The 25,361-nt window shown below is 46.3% G+C and overlaps 1 protein-coding gene and 1 long non-coding RNA gene across 6 annotated transcripts in view; both read right to left on the reverse strand.

Moving 5' to 3' along the window:
• Positions 1-7,880, reverse strand: part of LOC138853723 (uncharacterized) — a 78,429-nt gene extending 70,549 nt beyond the window's left edge. The window contains exon 1 of one of the 2 annotated variants that reach the window (XR_011392880.1): positions 7,654-7,873. This is a non-coding gene — a long non-coding RNA (uncharacterized lncRNA). Of the gene's footprint in view, positions 1-7,653 lie in introns of both variants that reach the window. The other variant, XR_011392879.1, reaches the window with a different exon arrangement.
• A 6,139-nt stretch (positions 7,881-14,019) lies between these two features.
• LOC128692987 (T-box transcription factor T-like) overlaps positions 14,020-25,361 on the reverse strand; it is an 86,689-nt gene continuing 75,347 nt past the window's right edge. For 3 of the 4 annotated variants that reach the window (XM_053782406.2, XM_053782407.2, XM_053782405.2), the window contains exons 5-7: positions 19,115-19,238; positions 17,774-17,962; positions 14,020-15,544 (exon numbers count right to left, since the gene is read on the reverse strand). In XM_053782406.2, the coding sequence (XP_053638381.1) occupies positions 14,868-15,544; positions 17,774-17,962; positions 19,115-19,238 (990 nt within the window). In that variant the 3' untranslated portion in view covers positions 14,020-14,867. Of the gene's footprint in view, positions 15,545-17,773; positions 17,963-19,086; positions 19,239-25,361 lie in introns of all 4 variants that reach the window. The other variant, XM_053782408.2, reaches the window with a different exon arrangement.

A 25,361-nucleotide genomic window follows, 5' to 3' on the forward strand; every position in this document is an offset into this window, starting at 1 on the left:
AGAAAGAATAGCAGTGCCGGCCTTGTCTTTTATTTTTACCCGTACTACTGTATGACCCTTCTAGGTTTAGCGCTTAATTCTGATTGTAATGCTATATATCACTGACGCACTACACTATTGTACATCTACAAAAACTGAAATTTGCACACCTTTTCTGACTTTCATAACTATTGTAAAATCCACTTATTATTAGGCTCTGTAATTTTTTTTTTATCACACTGGCCGATTCCCACCAAGGCAGGGTGGCCCGAAAAAGAAAAACTTTCACCATCATTCACTCCATCACTGTCTTGCCAGAAGGGTGCTTTACACTACAGTTTTTAAACTGCAACATTAACACCCCTCCTTCAGAGTGCAGGCACTGTACTTCCCATCTCCAGGACTCAAGTCCGGCCTGCCGGTTTCCCTGAACCCCTTCATAAATGTTACTTTGCTCACACTCCAACAGCACGTCAAGTATTAAAAACCATTCGTCTCCATTCACTCCTATCAAACACGCTCACGCATGCCTGCTGGAAGTCCAAGCTCCTCGCACACAAAACCTCGTTTACCCCGTCCCTCCAACCTTTCCTAGGCCGACCCCTACCCCTACCCCGCCTTCCTTCCACTACAGACTGATACACTCTTGAAGTCACACTGTTTCGCTCCATTCTCTCTACATGTCCGAACCACCTCAACAACCCTTCCTCAGCCCTCTGGACAACAGGTTTGGTAATCCCGCACCTCCTCCTAACTTCCAAACTACGAATTCTCTGCATTATATTCACACCACACATTGCCCTCAGACATGACATCTCCACTGCCTCCAGCCTTCTCCTCGCTGCAACATTCATCACCCATGCTTCACACCCATACAAGAGCGTTGGTAAAACTATACTCTCATACATTCCCCTCTTTGCCTCCAAGGACAAAGTTCTTTGTCTCTACAGACTCCTAAGTACACCACTCACCCTTTTCCCCTCATCAATTCTATGATTCACCTCATCTTTCATAGACCCATCTGCTGACACGTCCACTCCCAAATATCTGAATACATTCACCTCCTCCATTCTCTCTCCCTCCAATCTGATATCCAATCTTTCATCACCTAATCTTTTTATCCTCATAACCTTACTCTTTCCTGTATTCACTTTTAATTTTCTTCTTTTGCACACCCTACCAAATCCATCCACCAATCTCTGCAACTTCTCTTCAGAATCTCCCAAGAGCACAGTGTCATCAGCAAAGAGCAACTGTGACAACTCCCACTTTATGTGTGATTCTTTATCTTTTACCTCCACACCTCTTGCCAAGACCCTCGCATTTACTTCTCTTACAACCCCATCTATAAATATATTAAACAACCACGGTGACATCACACATCCTTGTCTAAGGCCTACTTTTACTGGGAAATAATTTCCCTCTTTCCTACATACTCTAACTTGAGCCTCACTATCCTCGTAAAAACTCTTCACTGCTTTCAGTAACCTACCTCCTACACCATACACCTGCAACATCTGCCACATTGCCCCCCTATCCACCCTGTCATATGCCTTTTCCAAATCCATAAATGCCACAAAGACCTCTTTAGCCTTATCTAAATACTGTTCACTTATATGTTTCACTGTAAACACCTGGTCCACACACCCCCTACCTTTCCTAAAGCCTCCTTGTTCATCTGCTATCCTATTCTCCGTCTTACTCTTAATTCTTTCAATAATAACTCTACCATACACTTTACCAGGTATACTCAACAGACTTATCCCTCTATAATTTTTGCACTCTCTTTTATCCCCTTTGCCTTTATACAAAGGAACTATGCATGCTCTCTGCCAATCCACTTTCACCTTAGATACACAGTCACAAATCTCTTATACATTTGTAAAAGCATTAAAAACTTCAATGACAAAATATATAAACACAATCCAGCCAGCTAAACGGCTGACACTATAATACAAGGAATGTCTGAACCTGATGGCTCACACCCACCATAGAACACAATCCACCCTACCCTCATATACCCTATGGTAATAATTAATATCGTGCACAGTGGTGGATTTAAGACACTACCGCTGACACTTCAACCCATCCTCCCACATGCCTATTAACTGTATCTGCCGTCACCACTCATAACCACCAACAGTCATTGATGGTAATTAGCGTCTTATAATATATCACCCTAAAAACACGCTATATACATAAACCTACCACAATAATAAATAATTTTCACAGTATTCCCTCCTGCAGACAGATTATTTACACTGTCGGAGATAATCTATACATCACATCCTACAGAGAATGGACAACATTAGACATCTAAAATAATATGACATGTGTTTCACATGACCTGCTATTGCAGAGATTTACACTCCTACCCCCTTCCCCTAGTGAAAACTGTCCAGTTTCACCTGGCTATACACAAGATCAAAAACTCATTCACTTGAACATATATAATGAAAATGTGAAAAAAAAAAATCTGTAACCATATATAAGCAAAAACACCCCAGGCAAGATCTTACATTATATACAATACCAAAACGTTTCACTAGTTAAAAAAACAGGTATGAATGCCTCATTATTATGACAAGTTACATTGCTCATATATAGGTAGACATGTATAATTACAGGTTGGTATAAACCTTGGTAATAAATACCGACAAGTTGGTTTAGAAAGACACGTAAGCAAACACTATAACATATTTATTAGAAAACGTTTCGGTTCTGGGACCTTGATCACTTCTAACATGTTAGAAGTGATCAAGGTCCCAGGACCGAAACGTTTTTTAATAAATATGTTATAGTGTTTGCTTACATGTCTTTCTAAACCATAATTACAGGTTAAAATATGCTTATATTCTAACATGCTTATGTACATCCTTACAAAACATGAAGGAATCCTTAGATAAATTATAGTCATCGGTGTTCACAATAACACCAAGACATATTACGTTGAATATCACATTGAATATCACCTCAACATCCTTTCCTCACACAATTCCACACACACTCACACAATCGTCCTCTGCAACACACACAACCATCCCCCCTGGGAAGGCCAGCCCGTTCATGCCCCTGACCGCTTATAAAGACCATAAATCCCTCAAAAAAAAAAAAAGTCCCTGTAGCCCTCCGAGAAATCCCTCTCCCACCTCCTACCATATATTTCCCTGTTGCGACACTTTGTTCTATAAAAGGATGCTGCTATGGCCATCCTACGTTCCTCTGCCCCTTTGTCTCTCATTGCCCATGATATATACACAAAATCAACCACTGAGTAAGCCACTGCCCTTTGAACCTTTACCCCAACCCCACCTACATCTAAACTGAGCGCTCTCAAAACCGACAACCCTTTCCCCCCCCACATACCGGATTACTTTCCCTAACCATTCCCGCACAATCCCTAGGCTTTCACAAAAATAAACTACATGAAAAGCTGATTCATCTACCCCACAAACCTGACACTCCCCACCCTCCCATATTCGCCTATTTCGTAAAACAACCCCAGACGGCAATATTCCTTGAAGAAACCTATACATTACCTCCCTCACTCGTGGCCGAATGCGTAACCCTTTTAATCGACCCCAAATGTCTTCCCATGCGTACATCGGGTACACTCCTTCCGTTGCCACTACCACCCTAGGCCATATCTTCCTCTCCATGGACCCTACCCCCATGTTTCTAGGCTCTCTGACCATCATCAATAGACGCAACAACTCCTCACCATCTCTCAAATCTTGTCCCTTCCACCATGTCCGAAGATCTCCCTGCAACATCCGCAACCCTCCACTCCCCTCCCCACGAGCCCTTAGTAACCCATGTTTCACATATACACACTTCAACCTTCTTTCCAAATGAATTAACCCCAGCCCTCCCAAGGCCACCAGAAGTGTTACCACCTCCCTTTTCAACCCATCGCATCCCGAACCCCAGATAAAATGGAAAACTCTGCTCAACAATCTCCGGACATCCCCATACACCAAAGGGTACAAAGCTGCCACATGCCATATTTTGCTGTACAAAAGCACATTGACCACAATGACCCTCTGGTGTAGCGTAAGATGTGTCGGCCTCAATCCTGACAATCTTCCCAATACCCTATCTACCACACCCTTTGAATTAACCTCCCTCGCCATCTGAGCATTACCCATATACACAACTCCACAAATTTTCACCCGGTCCACGACACACTACCTCACCCCCCCACCCCCGCCCTCCCGCCCATCCCATTCACCCAATCTCATGAGCTTTGATTTATGCACATTCACTGCCATACCTGTTGCCATCCCAAAAACATCTATAACTCTCTCCAGACCCTCCAATCCCTCCCTCCCACTCACTAGGACAGTTGTGTCATCAACATAACCTATGATACCGGGACTCCCACCTCGTATGTCCTCCCTTACCCCCTCCTGTATGCACCTTTCCACTGCCCTATAAAACGGATTCTGTAAACATGCAAATAATATTTGTGACAACGGGCAACCCTGCCACAATCCCCTGCCCATTTTCACATGCAACCCCACCCTCCCATTAATCTGTACACACATCCCAGCTCCCCAATATAAAGTACGTGCCCAATTCACAATGTCCTCCCCGAACCCCTGCCGCTCCATGATTCTCCACAGAGCCTCCCTCTTGACACTGTCATATGCCGTTCTCCAATCCAACGCCAATACCCCTCGTTCCCCCTCTTGTGGACCCTCAATAAACCTTCTAATAACCCCATGCCCCTCATACATTGATCTCCCCGGAATCCCATATTGACCCCTCACTATTACCTTTCCAATGACCAAGAATTCTTTATACGATTTCCCAAAATTTTTGCAAAAAGTTTGTAGTCTGCACACATGAGTGATATTATCCGGTAATCTCTCACTGTGCACTGACTTTCACCCTTTGGCACCAAAACTACTAGTGCTGTCGCCTGCAAAGGTCCCAACGCACCCCTCTCTTTTATGATATTAAATAATTGCACCAAAAAATCTTTTAATACTCCCCAATGCTGTATGTAAAACTCCGCAGGCAGCCCATCTATCCCCGGCGCCTTACTCCTGCTCATACTCATTAAAGCCATCCACACCTCTTCCTCCACAATAGGCCCCTGTAACTGTTCCCTGTCGTCCCTGTCCAGTACACGCCGCACCCATCCCCCTGTCTCTCTTAAAGCCCCCTCTCTCACACCCACACTCCTCATATATGCACTAAGCCAAGCATCAACATACCCTCCCATCCCCTCCGTCGTCACCAAATCTTGTCCCTCCCTGTACCCCTCGATGTCCTCAAGAACTCTCAAACCCACCATTTCCATTGCAACGTGCCGGTGCCCCTGCCCTCGCAGGACACACGCCGATGGTCTATCACCCCACATGACCTCCTCCAACCCCCCTAAAACCCTTGCCGCATCAAACCTCTCGTTTTGCACTTCCATTAGGCGTTCCTTCACTCCCTCTATGTCAGCCACTGGGGCTCCCATCCCCCCCTTCCCCTCTCATAATACTCCCTTAACTGCCCCTCAAGATACCTAATAAGCCCATAAGCCAACTGATTCTCGTGCCTGTCGGACATAGAACTCTCGAATCCTCGTTTTTGCAGTCACATCCCACCATCTCAACACATCCCCATTGACTTCCACCCCCTCCCACAAGCCTTTCCACCATTGTGCAAATAGTACCCTCCCCTCAACATCTTGAAGCAACCGAACATTCAATTTCTAATAACTCTTATACCTGTTCGGCCGACCCTCCCATCCCAAATCCACCAAAACACCTCTATGATCAGGAAAAAAGATATCCAAAACCCTTACACTTCGCACCACTGCTTTCTTTGTCACGTATATCCTGTCCAGCCGTGCAGCATACCCCTGCCTCACAAAGGTGTGCTGCACCTCTCATGCTGCCCCCCCCCTTCCACATCCACCAACCCCACCCCAGTTAACAGGTCCCTCAGAACGCCAGAACAATATCCTGCTCCCCTAGGTTCCACATCCTCGCGGCGTATAACGCAATTCCAGTCCCCTCCCACCACAGCTAATGCTGGAAGCGACCTTAAGTGATACACCAACACTTCACGTACAAACTCATTCTTCACTCGACTGTCTACCTCCGCCAGACCATAAACACACACAAAAGACATCTTATCTCTACCCCATGTCCCATCCACTCTTATAACCCTCCCCTCCCCCCTCTCCTCACAATGATGTACAGTAAATGGGCTAGCCTCCCTCACCAAAATAGCCACTCCTCCTTTCAATCTCGTCGAGTGTGCCGCATATACAGTATACCCCTCAATCATCAACATACAACCCAGCTTGTGGTTGTGCTCTTGCACAAACACTACATCTACACCATACCTAATGAGCATCTCATGAAACCATACACACTTCCTAGAATTTCTCAGACCATTAACATTTATAGAGAGACTCTTGAATTTGTCAATGGAGGTTTTCCTTTACGTACTGCACCACCTTTATCCCCCTTCCCCTTTATATGCCCTTGATCTTCAATCACCATTCTGTGATCTGCTTTCACATACCCCTTGCCCCTGGACCCCCCAGGTCCATGCTCAACCACTTCAGCCCAAACCTTTTTGCCCAAACGACTCTGTAAATTACCACAAAGCTATTTTATATAAAAGGCACTAGAAATGCTTGGCTAATCAGCGTTTTTAATCTTATACCTGTTTGTTCTATTAAATTTATACCATCATTATCAACTTGTTACTGGTGTGACCAACTCACTAGCATTACATACATCATAATCACAAGGCTAGGAAAATTACTCGTTGTATATTTCCGAAAATTCACCCATTTCGCTCTCTCCCAACGGTTACCTGGAGGTTATTCCGGGGATCAACGCCCCTGCGGCCCGGTCCATGATCAGGCCTCCCGATGGATCAGGGCCTGATCAACTAGGCTGTTACTGCTGGCCGCACGCAGTCCGACGTACGAGCCACAGCCCGGCTGATCCGGCACTGACTTTAGGTATCTGTCCAGCTCTCTCTTGAAGGCAGCCAGGGGCTTATTGGCAATTCCCCTAATGCTTGATGGGAGGCTGTTGAACAGTTTTGGGCCCCGGACACTTATGGTGTTTTCTCTTAGTGTACCAATGGCGCCCCTACTTTTTATTGGGGGCATTTTGCATCGCATTTTGCATCGTTCCGGCAAATTTAGTCGAAAGAGGAAATATCCCCACTATTTACACCCCTCTCCCCCCGTGGGAATAGTGGCAACTCTCCCCTGGGAAGATTATCATCACCACTGGGAAGTGCTAAACCTGTGGGGATTATACAGCGCCTCTGGGAGGGGGGTGGTAGGCATTCAGGCTTCAGGGAATTGGAGCACTGATCCAATTCTTTAGATCAAAAGCCTCTCACCAGTATCACGGAACCTCCCTTAAGGGAATCCGATCTCTATTAATATCCACGGCGGGGTAAAAGAAAAAAAACAGCGCTATTCAACACCACTGACAAGTTGAAGATTGAGACACTTATGCAGCATATGGAAATCTTTATTCAGGAAACGTTTCGCCACACAGTGGCTTCATCAGTCCAATACAAAGAGGAAGGCGTAAGGAGAGGAGAATGAGGTAATCAGTCTCAATCAGTGTCTCAATCTTCAACTTGTCGGTTTTTCAAACCATTCATCACCACTGACAAACTATCACTGCTCCATCTTACCTCCTGCACCAGGTAATAACTGCACCATCACGTCTCTACCAGCATCCAGCGAGGTAACAACTGCTCTATCTTGCATTTAGCAGCATCCACCGCGAGATAACAGCAACATAACTAAACACCCACGACAGAAACTAGACAAAATAAGAGGTAGGAGCCAGCGAGCGTCAGACACGGGTACTCTGGTGTTGTCACTGTGTAGTTCCCGTCTCCCACACCAGGCAACCTACATCACAACCTTAAGTTTATTCAGGTACAGGTACCCATACATACAGTTACATAACTTATCATACATAGCAGCATATGTGTAAATTACCTGGAATAACCCAAAGAAGTTTACAGGTTACCATGCAGGAGGGTAACTGTTGTAGGTTACCATGCAGGAGGGTAACTGTTGCAGGTTAACATGCAGGAGGGTAACTGTTGCAGGCTACCATGCAGGAGGGTAATTGTTGCAGGTTACCATGCAGGAGGGTAAGTGTTGCAGGTTACCATGCAGGAGGGTAAGTGTTGCAGGTTACCATGCAGGAGGGTAAGTGTTGCAGGTTACCATGCAGGAGGGTAACTTTTGCAGGTTACCATGCAGAAGGGTAAATGTTGCAGGTTACCATGAAAGAGGGTAACTGTTGCAGGTTACCACGCAGGAGGGTAACTGTTGTAGGCTACCATGCAGGATGGTAACTGTTGCAGGCTACCATGCAGGAGGGTAAGTGTTGCAGGTTACCATGCAGGAGGGTAACTGTTGCAGACTACCATGCAAGAGGGTAATTGTTGCAGGCTACCATGCAGGATGGTAACTGTTGCAGGTTACCATGCAGGAGAGTAAGTGTTGCAGGTTATCATGCAAGAGGGTAACTGTTGCAGGCTACCATGCAGGAGGGTAAGTGTTGCAGGTTACCATGCAAGAGGGTAACTGTTGCAGGCTACCATGCAGGAGGGTAGCTGTTGCAGGCTACCATGCAGGATGGTAACTGTTGCAGGCTACCATGCAGGAGGGTAACTGTTGCAGGTTACCATGCATTAGGGTAACTGTTGCAGGTTACCATGCAGGAGGGTAACTGTTGTAGGTTACTATGCAGGAGGGTAGCTTGCAGGCTACCATGCAGGATGGTAACTGTTGCAGGTTACCATGCAGGAGGGTAACTGTTGCAGGCTACCATGCAGGAGGGTAACTGTTGCAGGCTGCCATGCAGGAGGGCAACTGTTGCAGGTTACCATGCAGGAGGATAACCGTTGCAGGTTACCATGCGGGAGGGTAACTGTTGCAGGCTACCATGCAGGATGGTAACTGTTGCAGGTTACCATGCAGGGATAACTGTTGCAGGCTACCATGCAGGATGGTAACTGTTGCAGGTTACCATGCAGGAGGGTAACTGTTGCAGGTTACCATGCATTAGGGTAACTGTTGCAGGTTACCATGCAGGAGGGTAACTGTTGCAGGCTACCGTACAGGGTACAACTGTCAATGTTTACAATATCAGTGAGTTTAGAATTTGAGTAAAGAAACTGACATTGACAAATGCGTCGGAAAACGAACGTACTAACATCAGGATTTACTAAGCTACACCAAAACAAAGAATCATCATCCTCGGCGGTGGTCACCAATAAATCTGGACAGAGGAATGCTATTAACGCCCCATTAACCACCCTGTAGGGACCCCTGGCTACCTTGCCCCTTCGCTGCACCACATTATAGTGAACCAAGGATGATGGAGAAATCCAGCTTGTGTAAGCAACTGATATATATATATATATATATATATATATATATATATATATATATATATATATATATATATATATATATATATATATATATATATATATATATATAAATAATATAGGGAGGTACCACCTCTAGAACTGTCCTAGGGACCCTCATAGTAAGTAAGTTTATTCAGGTATACACAAATACAGTTACATAGAATTATCATACATAGCAGCATATGTGTAGAGAACCTGGGATAACCCAAAAAAGTCAGCAGAGAAGAGAATAAACTTGCTTCAGGGAAAACTCAAGGCTCTCCCTGAAGCTGTTTGAGAATTTTCTCCTACCACCCCCTATGTTTCAAGTATGTTTTATTTAAAGACAAAATACATTGGCCAAACATTATATATATATATATATATATATATATATATATATATATATATATATATATATATATATATATATATATATATATATATATATATATATATATATATATATATATATATATATATATATATATATATATATATATATATATATATATATATATATATATATATATATATATATATATATATATATATATATATATATATATATATATATATTGTCTTGCTGAAGATGAATATAAATAAGCTGTACGTCGTAAGTTAAGACACGAGAACAATCGACCCTACGAGGCTCGCTGTCTTACCCTCCCTCTCTCTCTCCTTCCCTCCCTAACTCCCTCCCCCACATATCTCCCCGTCCTTTCCGTGGATCAGACAGGAAGGGAGCAATAAACCGAGGGAAAGGACAAACAGTACGATAATAAACAAGAGAGGAGGCAAACACACGCCTAGAGGAATGACGATCAAACAACCGCAGGCGAACACTCCGTGGGTCCACTCAGTGTTTTTTTTTTTTGGAACTCCCACCGTGTGCGGCTACCCTATTATATAAGAGCTAATAATATCAAAATAAGCGATAAACCGGTAAGGGTCATACAGTGCTGCAGGGAGGGGTACGCGACACGAGGAATATTTGAAGGTACGAGTAGAGTGTAAGGGTGTGAACATTCGCAGTGTGCGGCTGCCCTATTATTATAAGAGTTACATGGCGTGAAAGCAGTGAATATCACTCTACTCTCTTACGGGCATTCAAATACCTGGCTTTGATGATGATGCCTCAGTGGGATTCTTCAGCGCAGCTCTGGTGTCCACACTACAGAACGGATACAACTGCGCTGTTGGACATGCATAGAAGGACGACAGAGTTAATGGCCTGAATTAAGAATATCTCACGCTAAGGGAGATTAGCAACACTCAGATTTTCTCTCGAGAATAATGAATGGTGGATCCAGCCTCCGTCACCCCCTGTGCGGAGTAACCCATGTGATTTTAGCACTAATAATAATAAAGTAATAATAATAAATTAATGTAATAATATAATAATAATAATTATTATTATATAATAGAAGTCAGGTCTAAATGAAGACGAAAAATTACTGGGGGGGCACTTGTAGGCCATAAAACTGTACGCCTTGCAACGTAGGCGAGAAAGATATATCATAATCTTCATCCGTAAGATGCTGGAGAGATTGATCTCAAACCTGCACACCGAAATTACTGCTTATGAACACAAGAGGCTTGGCAGACGGTGCAGGATAGCTCCAGTGAAAAGCGGGGAAGCAGTAAGTGTAGAGAGAGCTCAATAATAAGTGTTAAGGGACCGCGACTCTTCAAGTGAAAACTCCTCAGTTTTCTCAAAAAACTGTTCCTGATCAGCCGGGCTGTGGTGCATGCGTTGGACTGCAGGCGGCGGGCACTAACAGTTTAATCGATCAGGCCAGCAACCAGGAGGCCTAGTCTGGGACCGTGCCGCGGGGGCGGTGACCCCCGGAAGCGACTCCAGGTATATAAACAAGGTAGTGAAAACATCTCGACACCCTCAACAGTATATAAACACACACACACACATGACCGTCAGAATGCAGGCACACGTGTACACAATTACTGCTTAGCTTGTCATGGAAGAATGTGTGTTAATTGTGGTGTGGACGCCCCAACCTACTTGCCCACGCACATAAGACTGCACGCACTCACACTGTGTGTACATGTTCGCACATTATGTATACGTGTTCTTAGACACTGTATGTACCTGCTGTGTACATGTTGGTACACTATGTGTACATATTTCTACGCACAGTGTAAGCATTTTCATACACCCACTGTGTGTGTACATGTTCGTACACACAGTGTGGCAGTACACGTACATGCAGACACATATACTAATGTACGTATAAGCGTTCACAGATGCACACTAATGTGTGTGTGTACCTATTCACACAAATACACACTGTGTGCTCGTTCACACAGGGAAACTTACATAAACACATGGGTGAGTAATGGGTGAGGGTGATGGGTGAATGATAGGTAGGAAGATGGGCACGGTGATGGGTAAGGGTGATGAGTAGTGATGGGTAGGATGATGGATTGAGTGATGGGTATGATGATGGGCACAGTGATGGGTAAGGGTGATGAGTAGTGATGGGTAGGATGATGGGTTGTGATGGGTATGATGATGGGTAGGGTGATGGGTAGTGATGGGTAGCATGGGTAGGGTGATGGGTGAGGATGGGAAGGAGGTGCACCACACCGGTGTATAACTCAACAATTTCTCAATAAAACTCATTGAATTATTCATAGTCTCCACCTCCAGTCAACACTCAAGACTATTTCTCTCCATCTATGATGCCCATTATACCCACTTTACCACTTATCTATACTACAGCTGCAAACAACTATAACTACAAACTACAACTCCAATTACTACTACTACTACAACTTTTACTACTGCCGATACAAAAGCATCGATACGTTTCCTTATAGCCGATTCCTCTCACTTTTTACATTATTATAATCAAAAAGAAGCGCTAAACCACAAGGGCTATACAGCCTTACTTTTTACATTATTATTGCACAGGGGAGCGGTGCCCCTCTCCCCCTCACGGGTTTCTCATTGTGTACAGTTTGAAATCATATTTGCTCTCCAGGAGATATTTTCTCCACCTTATCCATATCTCACTTAGTTATCCAAGGTTCATTTTATCCAAGGTTCCATTATACAAGGTTCATTTTATCCATGATTCATCTATCCAAGGTTCACTGAACCAAGGTTCATAATGGCCAGACAGAACGGATAATAAAAAAACAAGATTTGTATCGTCATGTTTATTTCATCCCGGGAAGAAACAGCAGCGCTCCTGACGCAGCTGCTATGTACTCATAACCTGGGCTCACACACACGGCTGTTATGTGCAGCATGTACTCATAACCTGGGCTCACACACACGGCTGTTATGTGCAGCATGTACTCATAACCTGGGCTCCCACACACGGCTGTTATGTGCAGCATGTACTCATAACCTGGGCTCACACACACGGCTGTTATGTGCAGCATGTACTCATAACCTGGGCTCACACACACAGCTGTCATGTGCAGCATGCACTCATAACCTGGGTTCACACACACAACTGTTATGCGCACCATGTGCACTCATACCCGGAGGTTATTCCGGGGATCAACGCCCCCGCGGCCAGATCCACCACCAGGCCTCCCGGTGGATCAGGGTCTGATCAACCAGGCTGTTACTGCTGGCCGCACGCAGTCCAACGTACGAACCACAGCCCGGCTGATCCGGCATTGACTTTAGGTATCTGTCCAGCTCTCTCTTGAAGGCAGCCAGGGGTTTATTGGTAATTCCCCTAATGATTGATGGGAGGCTGTTGAACAGTATTGGGCCCCGGACACTTATAGTGTTTTCTCTTAGTGTACCAATGGCGCCCCTACTTTTAATTGGGGGTAGTTTGCATTGCCTGCCCAGTCTATTTCTTTCGTAGGAAGTGATTTGTGTGTGCTCACACACACGGCTGTTATGCACAGTATGTGCACACATAACCTGGGCTCACACACACGGCTGTTATGCACAGTATGTGCACACATAACCTGGGCTCACACACACGGCTGTTATGCACAGTATGTGCACACATAACCTGGGCTCACACACACGGCTGTTATGCACAGTATGTGCACACATAACCTGGGCTCACACAATTACAAAATTCATTCTCTTTATATAACATATATTGCAAAACAATTCCCAGATTTCGCAAAATTCTTTGAAAGAAATATCAAAATTTATAACAAATCTTCAATGTGTTTAGAAAATAAAGCCTACCATGGCTAGCTCATACACAGCCTACCATGGCTAGCTCATACACAGCCTACCATGGCTAGCTCATACACAGCCTACCATGGCTAGCTCATACACAGCCTACCATGGTTAGCTCATACACAGCCTACCATGGCTAGCTCATACACAGCCTACCATGGCTAGCTCATACACAGCCTACCATGGCTAGCTCATACACAGCCTACCATGGCTAGCTCATACACAGCCTACCACGGCTAGCTCATACACAGCCTACCATGGCTAGCTCATACACAGCCTACCATGGCTAGCTCATACACAGCCTACCATGGCTAGCTCATACACAGCCTACCATGGCTAGCTCATACACAGCCTACCATGGCTAGCTCATACACAGCCTACCATGGCTAGCTCATACACAGCCTACCATGGCTAGCTCATACACAGCCTACCATGGCTAGCTCATACACAGCCTACCATGGCTAGCTCATACACAGCCTACCATGGCTAGCTCATACACAGCCTACCATGGCTAGCTCATACACAGCCTACCATGGCTAGCTCATACACAGCCTACCATGGCTAGCTCATACACAGCCTACCATGGCTAGCTCATACACAGCCTACCATGGACAATTCATACACAGCCTACAAAGAATGAATTATATACAACATACCACGGATAGATCATACACAGCATACCGTGAATAGCTCATAAATAACAAATATATATATATATATATATATAAATATATATATATACATTATGTACATTGTATCAGCGTATGACTCGCTGAGTCCTCGAAGTTCATAACATTTTATCAGTCTAATCATGACATCCGAATATGATGTCCAACCATGAGGTGTAACCATGACCAACTTGGTCACGGTTACATCGTGACTGGCGCAGTTCACAGAACACCATAATTTAGAAGGTAGACGGAGCTTTGGTCCATCTCCGATAATGGTACCAGGAAGGACCGAAACGCCGTTAGTTGCCACCTAGAATTTGTGGGTTAGTTTGTGAATTTGGCGCTAACATTGCTTAGCAAGGCATGTCACACGTGCAGGTGACGATGTGGACACGAGCCTCATCTTCAACCTACTTTGAGAACCTGAGTAGGTGACGAGGTGACAGGAACCTCAGATTCAATATACTTTGAGAACCTTAGCAGGTATTGAGGCGGACAGGAGCCTCGAATTCAACCTACTTTGAAAACCTGAGCAGGTTTTATTACAGGTGTTTGTTGACATGGTGACAGGACCTCGGGTGAAGGTTACCTGAAAACTTGTTCCGGGAACAGGTGTCTGTTTACATGCAAGGAGGAGAGAGAGGACTCCAGGCATGGGGAGAGGCGGTGCTGTACGTACAGAGTGGGTCTGTCAGCCCCTCCTCCTTGATGCGTGACATGTCGGTGTTTTGGACAGCCAGTCCGCTGGGGTAGCCCAGGTCTGGTAGGATGAACATGTCTGCTTGGGTGGTGTGACTGAGAGGTGGGGACCCCGCCGACTGAGGAGATCCGTCCCCTGTGCTGTGATGATCCGAGGAGTCTTCGTGTAGTCGACCGCCGCCGTAGATACCTGCAGAGGAGCCCAGGACTGACTCATATAAGGGAGAGGAGCGGCTGGTAGTGAAGCCCTGAGGGTCGGAGTATGTAGACATAGGGGTGAGAGCCTCCTGTGGGGAGCGGTGAGCGTGGTGGGTGGAGTGTATGGGCGGTGTGCTGGTGGTGGGGTTGGGGAGAGTCATGCCTGCGACGCCACACTGCTGGTAGCCTTGGTAGAACCCAGCGCTGTGGTGGGATGGGTGGGTGTAGCCTCCCTGCAGGCCCGTCCACTGGTAGTGTGCAGGCGTGACGGTGGTGGAGGGTGTGATGGAGGTCTGGTGATGGTGGTGGTGACCCCATGACTGTTGGCGCCATTCAGCAGCCAGACCAGCCAGACCGTAGCTGCTAACGCCTGCTGCTTGCTGCTGCGACATGCTGTTCACTGCAACAAACAAAAATTTTAACTGCTGTTGAGCCAAGACCCTGACAGGGCTGTAGGGTGACTGTATGTCCCCCACTCTAGTATGACAATAAGTAAGCTTATTTAGGCACAGGTACACTTAAGTACAGAGTGGAAGTTACCTACGATAATACAAAAAAGTCATTGAGGTCCTTGTAATACCTTATTATTTAAACCTTAAACGTTAAAAACGGCTAAGTTATTCAACTGTGTGAGAATCACTTACAATGAGAGATATACTAGGAATAAGGTAAACTGAGTTATTTATATTAACATTAAAGAGATGGTTAGCTTACAACAAAAGGTACAGGAATGTTAGCTATACAAGAAATCACTCTCCTCTCTTTCTGTAGCATCTTCTCCCGTTCTATAGCATCTCCCTTTCTGTGGACAATGGTCGCGGGGGTGACTGAAGGTCTCCAGCTCTAGCATCAGTGTTGAGCTAAGGCTCTGACAATGGCCGCTGAGTGACTGAAGGTCCCCCACGCCTTAGCACCTTCGTCCAAATCTCAATAATCCCCAACAATCTCTTGGGCAAACTTGTGCGCGTAATTAATTTATTAGTCACCTTGGGAAAGAAGGGCCCAAGTTGTGAGCCATTATCCCCCATGATGGCTGGGCCCGCCTACGACCAGTTACCTTCCACCGCCTCAAAGCACTGTCCCGAAATATTCATTGATATTTGTTTTCCCCTACACTGTTATGAAATTTATATAAATGGTCCCTACTAGTCTAAAACTAAGCCAGTTTTCCGGCACATACCAGAAGAGGCTTAGGTCCCTATGCACGATGATCAGTGAACACTGTGCGGACGTTATCGGTTTGATCGACTGTTGTAAAAGGTACCGTTCGAACCCAGTCGGCACGGCTGACGAAGCAACTGACACAGGGACACTTGGGGTCTTAGTTGGTACACTGTGGTGGGCTGGAGCGACCATACAGCAGCTGTGGTATACCACTCTTTACCTCCAGCCTCGACACTAGGACATGAAGGCGGGGAAAGCAAAGTATTTATCATGCTCACCTGTGAAGGTTGCCACAGGAACCAGAGACAGACAGACAGACAGAAACAGAGAGAGAAAAGATTTCCGTCCTTACTGAGATATCTGAGATATATTTTGTATTGATGAAAAATTAGACACACGTGGAACATCTGGGTATCTTTACTGTAGACGTTTCGCCATCCAGTGGCTTTTATCAGTACAAATTCAAAGACATAACTGGAAGACAAAAGATGAGGTAATCAGTCGCTCAGCCTTAGAGTTGGAGAAGGTCACTGTAATCTCGAAGTCTGAAGCACAGGCTCGGAAGATTAGCATTTATATACTGGCGTCAGGTGAGGGACGTGTAGCAGACGAAGACATTGTCACTGGTAGGTGTTTTCTTACACAAGATATATGCTGTATAACGTTCCGGCACTTAAACTTGTGTGTGTGACCTAATTCAGGTCTGCATAAGTAACCCATTACGAATGTTACCAGATATAAACATGTAAATAGTTCATTACCACTGTAACTTGTTCATCTATCAAAACTTTGGGGCCCAGTTTCTGGACCCATTATGTACCTCTTTAACCTTTAGACTACCGCCCACAGGATGAGTATGGGGTGCATAATAATGATGTTAAACTAACGTTCCAGCAGCTACTGCAGTTTTCCAACACATTTTTCCCTGGGTATGACCCACAGCAGTGAGCTAACAGATACCTATTTTTGCTGCTAGGCTGGCAGGGGCAGCAGGAGTGTAAACCTACTCACGTATTTCTCTGTTCCAGGGAATCGAACACGGGGCCTTGCAGTTGTGAGTCGAATGTTCTCATAAGTAAGCTGTCGCAAATGAGAGATTTATTTAGGAAAATTGGGCGCATCAGCAGTAAGCTGCTACCTTATTCTACACGATAGTGACACAGTGGGAATAAAAGCTAGCTATGTATCCCTGGTATATTTCATCACGAAGGATGGATCACATACATAGTGTTGAAATCAGTCAGCTGGAAGATTTCAGTAAAGCAGAGAGGCTACATGAAGTACTTCAACTATTGGAGTTTCAGAGGCTTCCATCCAGCAGAGCTGGAGCTACTATCACTTGGGATCTGCCATCTCAGGATGGCAGACGAAAGATGGAAGGGAAGAGCTCAACTGAAAAGTAAGGTGTAGAATAAAGATTGATATAAAGCAGCACAGGTCATAGCCTAAGAGGTAGGAGGCTCACCTGGGGGAGTCCTGGTCGTCCTCGGGGTGGGAGAAGTGTAAGGGACGACCCTGTGGTTCCTCATGTTGACGGCGATGCGTGAAGACAGAGTGACGGGGGGCGGAGTCAAGGCCATCCCTGGGGGAGGAGCCTGTCCGTAGGCCACGCCTCCGCTGCACATCCCCGCCCCGCCTCCCATGTACCAGCCATCTGCCAACAGTGATTGGTTGATTAGTAACGAGGGTGCCTGTATCTGATTGGCTGATGTGGGGGAGGGGAATTGGAAAGATAGATGCCATCTAGGGTGACATGTCACTGGTTGATTAGTAATGACAGTGCCTGTTAATGTGCCACTTGATTGGAAGATAAGGAATGACGGTGCCTTCACCTGATTGGCTGAAAGGGAATGAAGTGGGTGGAGCTTACAATGTTTACAAATATTAGAGAGGTCCCAATGTGGGTGAGATAGTCCCACTGTGAGTGAGATAGTCCCACTGTGGGTGAGATAGCCCCACTGTGGGTGAGATAGGCCCACTGTGGGTGAGATAATCCCGTTGTGGGTGAGATAACCCCACTCTGGGTGAGATAGTCCCACTGAGGGTGAGTTAAAGCCCCACTGTGGGTGAGATAGTCCCACTGTGGGTGAATCAGCTCTACCCTGTGAGATAAGTCCTACTGTGGGTGATAACTCCTATACTCCATAAAGTGTGTAATATAACTGACAACCCACGACCTGGATGTGATGACTGGACACAAACCACAAGACCACAAATTACACCAAATTAGACCGAAAAATCGTCCAGTCACATCTCACAGTCGTTATCTCTAAACTGTTCCAGCCACGGTACCGTGAGTTTTTCGACAGAGGGTCGATCCTCCGCCCTCTTCCTTGTGGTTGCCTACAAGTTGACAAAAGGATCGAACTTCCGCCCTCCTCCTTGCCTGGAATGACCTCTTCTCCCGGCTCAAACACCAGCTTAGAGAATAACTATACTTTAGTGCATCACACTTTTAATCGAAACTGTTGATAATTTACGGACTATTTCCTGTTTTCCACTAAAATTAAAATATTTTGACTAAAAATCCAATTTTTTAAGTTAAAACACCTTTACTGGCCTGCCTAAGCAGGCCAATAAATATAGTGGCCTACCCAGTAAAAGGTTATCCCTTTACCGGGTAGGTTTATCCTTTTTAAGAGATGCATTTTTACAAGTATAATGAATAAATATGTTAATTTTGTTGTTAGCAACTTCAGCAGGCATATAACTGTGTGAAATTCTAAGGGTGTGTGAAACTCTAAGGGTGTGTGAAACTTGAAGAGGAGAAGTAATTACGGCGTTGATGCCTCGGTGCAAGACGTACACTGCTGGGGGTGAGGTTGAGAGTAAGCTGCCATCATGTCTCGCTGGGTGTGCAGGTCCGGACGCTCCTTGGAGTCCAGGAAGGCCTTGGCGAAAGGGTTGTGCTTGATCTTGAGCGCCGTCACCTGTCAAGGTCAACAAACACTCAGTAATAATGGTAGAATTACCGACAAAATGACTCACGAAATCATTATGACACGATTGCAAACAAACCACGGTACGGGTGGGGCTTGAACTCGCTGCAAGTGAGACAAAACGATGAGTAAATGGACACAGATGAAACTAGAGCGACGTTATATTGTGGCATTGAATTGTCTGTAACGGCTTGACAAAGCTCCTGGAGAGCGAAACGTTGCCACAATAAAATGTTATGGTAGTTGCATCTGTGTCCACTTACCTAACATACTCTCAGTTGTAACACAAAATAACACATGTCAAGTACACAAGTAGATCTCCAGTGCTAATTTTGATTATTATTACTACGAATTATTATTATTATTATTATTATTATTATTTATTATTATTAATTATTATTACTGATTATTATTATTATTATTATTGTATTCACAGGGAGGTGCTAAACCCTTAGGAAGACATGCAACACCTGGGAAAACTAGAGGTAATTAGGTTTAATCCATGAAAGAGGAGAACAGCTCCAATATCCTGAATCAAGATCCCTACAGTAGCATGAATCTTCCCTCCCCCCTGAAAAAGGGGAGGAGCTGGAGGCTCCCTCCGTCCAAGGATAGCCTTCAGCCAGACACGACAGGTGTTCTGATGCCAGTGAAGGGCTCCTGATCCAGAGAACTGGAGTTACCCTTCCTTTGGCAGAATCTATGGCCCTTCCCCAGGCACTGTATGGCCCCTACGAGGTGGATAATGGGAGGGATAACAAGAACTTTCAACCAGGGAAAATAGTGCCAATGGTGACACTTCTAGTCCCTCATGAGAAATGGTATGGTGATTTCGCCACTCGTGGCGAAACGTTTCCATAATAATTGTCCTGAATTGTACATAAGTGTATTTTTCCACAAATCGCTTGGGGTATTGTTTAGTGTTGATGGTCCTGCTCAGGGCAGGAGATATTAGAACTGAAACGAACACAAAGATCATTTACAGCCCACACACAACCTATAAAATATTTCAGTTACTGGGAACACCTCAAAGTTATAAATATGTACTAACTGGAGAAGAGAAAGAGAGATACATGACAATATATACCTGTAATGTTCTTAAGGGACTGGTCACAAATCGATACACTGAAAAAAATCTATATTCTGCAGTGAGAAATATGAGAGAAAGTGTAGAATAAACCCAGTGAAAAGCAAGGGTGCAATGAAAACTATGGGAGAACACTAACAACGTCCGTGGTCCCAGACTAACTTCATACCAGAAGATAAAGAAACACTGCTGGAACCAGTGTACCAGTCTTCAAGAGGAAACGCAACAAGTACATCCGCCAAGTGCCAGATCACTCAGACTGTGGTGGATATGTGGGTCAGCTAGCCGGCAGCAGCAACAGCCTGGTTGACCAGGGAAGCACCAGACGAGGTTGGCCCAGGGCCGGGCTGCGAGAGGTGGGAAAACTCTCGAAACTAAGGATGTGCCAAAGGACTGGTATCGGTATCGGCCATTTTTACGGTATCGATGCAAACACCCACACCCACCACACCCACACCCACCACATCCACCACACCCACACCCACCATACCCACACCCACCACATCCACCACACCCACACCCACCACACCCACACCCACCACATCCACCACACCCACACCCACCACATCCACACCCACCACATCCACCACACCCACACCAACAACACCCACACCCACCATACCCACACCCACCACATCCACCACACCCACACCCACCACACCCACACCCACCACATCCACACCCACCACATCCACCACACCCACACCCACCACACCCACACCCACCACACCCACACCCACCACACCCACATCCACCACATCCACCACACCCACACCCACCACACCCACATCCACCACACCCACCACACCCACATCCACCACACCCACACCCACCACACTCACACCCACCACACCCACTACACCCACCACACCCACACCACTACACCCACACCACTACACCCACACCACTACACCCAATACACCCACCACACCCACACCACTACACCCACACCACTACACCCACACCACTACACCCAATACACCCACCACACCCACACCACTACACCCACCACACCCACACCACTACACCCACTACACCCACCACACCCACTACACCAACCACACCCACACCACTACACCCACTACACACACCACACCCACCATACTCAATACACCCACCACACCCACACCACTACACCCACACCACCACACCCACCACACCCACACCACCACACCCACTACACCCACACCACCACGCCCACTACACCCACACCACCACACCCACTACACCCACCACACCCACACCACCACACCCACTACACCCACCACACACCACCACACCCACTACACCCACCACACCCACACCACCACACTCACCACACCCACTACACCCACCACACCCACACCACCACACTCACCACACCCACTACACCCACACCACCACACCCACCACACCCACCACACCCACTACACCCACACCACCACACCCACTATACCCACACCACACCACCACACCCACTACACCCACACCACACCCACTACACCCACCACACCCACTACACCCACCACACCACTACACCCACCACATCCACCACACCCACTACACCCACCACACCTGCACCCACCACACCACCACACCCACTACACCAACCACACCTACCACACCCACTACACCCACCACACCCACTACACCCACCAAACCACCACACCCACTGCACCCACCACACCCACCACACCCACTACACTCACTACACCCACTACACCCACCACACCCACTACACCCACCACACCCACTACACCCACCACACCACACCCACTACACCCACCACACTACACCCACCACACCCACTACACCCACTACACCCACCACACTCACTACACCCACTACACCCACCACACCCACTACACTCACTACACCCACCACACCCACTACACCCACTACACTCACTACACCCACCACACCTACTACACCCACACCACCACACCCACTACACCCACCACACCCACACCACCACACTCACCACACCCACTACACCCACCACACCCACTACACCCACACCACCACACTCACCACACCCACTACACCCACACCACCACACCCACCACACCCACTACACCCACTACACCCACACCACCACACCCACTACACCCACACCACCACACCCACTACACCCACACCACACCCACTACACCCACCACACCCACTACACCCACCACACCACTACACCCACCACATCCACCACACCCACTACACCCACCACACCTGCACCCACCACACCACCACACCCACTACACCAACCACACCTACTACACCCACCACACCCACTACACCCACCACACCCACCACACCCACTACACCCACCAAACCACCACACCCACTGCACCCACTACACCCACTACACCCACCACACCCACTACACTCACTACACCCACTACACCCACCACACCCACTACACCCACCACACCCACTACACCCACCACACCACACCCACTACACCCACCACACTACACCCACCACACCCACTACACCCACCACACCCACTACACCCACCACACTCACTACACCCACCACACCCACTACACTCACTACACCCACCACACCCACTACACCCACTACACTCACTACACCCACTACACCCACCACACCTACTACACCCACACCACCACACCCACTACACCCACCACACCCACTACACCCACACCACCACACTCACCACACCCACTACACCCACACCACCACACCCACCACACCCACTACACCCACCACACCCACTACACCCACACCACCACACCCACCACACCCACTACACCCACACCACCACACCCACTACACCCACACCACACCCACTACACCCACCACACCCACTACACCCACCACACCCACTACACCCACCACACCCACTACACCCACCACACCACCACACCCACTACACCCACCACACTCACTACACCCACCACACCCACTACACCCACCACACCCACTACACCCACCACACCCACTACACCCACCACACTCACTACACCCACCACACCCACTACATCCACCACACCACCACACCCACACCACTACACCCACCACACCCACACCACTACACCCACCACACCCACATCCACCACACCCACTACATCCACCACACCCACTACATCCACCACACCCACTACACCCACCACACCCACTACACCCACTACATCCACCACACCCACTACACTCACTACACCCACCACACCCACTACACCCACCACACCCACATATTAAGTCTGTGTTTTTACGTAAATGCTCAATAATCTTATTTAAACAATACTATTTTAATTATATTAATTCCTGTTAAAAAATCTTTCGAGAACACGAATAATAGTAATTATAATTATTTATTATTATTGCAACGATAATAATTACAATAATAATAATAATAATAATAATAATAATAATAATAATAATAATAATAATAATAATAATTATAATAATCTTTTCTGGAGAGGCAAGGAAACGGAAGAAGGTAGATAGGGAGGGAGAGCAAGAGACAGATAACCAGGGAGAGACAGCTAGGGAGAGAGAGCTAGAGAGAGAGAAAGAGAAAAGAGAAGTTAGCCACGAAGAAAAAACCCACATATTTGTGATTATCTAAATCCTGGATTAGTGTGTGGCTGGTGCAAGTGCACTTCCTAATGTGTTTAAGGACGCCACGGTCATTCAGCTGTGTCTCCGCTAATGACGGACGTTCAGCGGTGTGTCGCCGCTATGACGGACGTGTAGCAGTGTGTCGCTGTTCTGACGGATGCTCAGCGGCGAATCACCGCTGTGACGGACGTTCAGCGGCGAGTCGTCGCTGCAAGAAACGCACAGCGGTACCACCACCGTCTCTATCACATTTTATGACCCACGTAATCGAGTCTACCAGCCATTGTTTGTGATCCATAACAGTGTCCACCAGTGGTAGAACAAGTCTAGAGCTAAGTGAATACCACACAAGGGGATATGTGATGTCACCATGGTTGCTTAATATATCTATATATATGTTTGTAAAAGAATTAAATGCTAGGGTAGTGGGGAGAGGTGTAGGATTAAAAGATAATAAATGTGATAGGAAGTGCGCCTGCTGATGACACTGTTCTTTTGGTGGAGTTTAAGAAGTTACAAGCGTTAGTGGGCAAAGTGGGAAGGGTGTGTAAAAGAGGGAAACTAAAAGTGAACACATAAAAAGAGTATGGTGATGAGAGTAACAGAAATATTAGGAAATGAAAACTAAGATATGATAGTGGAGGGAGGGAGTATGAAGGAAGTGAATGTGTTTAGATTTTTGGGAAGTGGACGTGTCGGCAGATGGGTCTACGAATGATGAGGAGAACCACAGAATAGATGAACCAAAAAAAAAAAAAGGTGGGTAGTGTTGAGGCATCTATGGAGGCAAATAACTTCAGCTATGGAGGCAGAAAGAGGAATGTACCAGAGTATTGTAATACCAACTCGGTTATATGGGTATGGAGCTTGAGTTGAAACTCTGATGTGTATATAAATGGTCAAGAGAATCCATAAGTTAATAAATTAGATACAAATGCAACACTTGGCTATTTTTATTGTGAAAACTTTTCGCCTCATAGTGGCTTCATCAGTCCAATACAAAGAAGAATGGTGAAGATCGGTCTCCAGGCTGAGGGACTGACTACCTCAAACTCCTTCTCATCTTCACCATTCTTCTTTGTATAGAACTGATGAAGCCACTGTCTGGCGAAACGTTTCCTCAATGAAGATGCCCAAGTGTTACATATGTGTTTAATTTATCAACCTGTCGGTTCTCTGGGCCATTTATCTAGATTCAGATTTAAAAAGTATTTTAAGTAAGTACATTCAGGCACAGGTACACATAATTACAATTATCATACATAGTGTAAATTACTTAGGATAACCCCAAAAAAAGGTCAAGGTGACTTATTTCCATTAGTGAATATCTGTTGCCAGTTTGCCGCTAAGTGAGACACTTCCAGGTAGTATTATTAAAGCTAATACCTCGGGTAGCTTCAAAAAATAAAGTTAGAAGAAATACACGAGGGACTGGCTCGTTGAGTTTCAAGCTTATCAACTACACCATG

The sequence above is a fragment of the Cherax quadricarinatus genome, chromosome 38, assembly GCF_038502225.1.
Source record: "Cherax quadricarinatus isolate ZL_2023a chromosome 38, ASM3850222v1, whole genome shotgun sequence".
NCBI lineage: Eukaryota > Metazoa > Arthropoda > Malacostraca > Decapoda > Parastacidae > Cherax > Cherax quadricarinatus.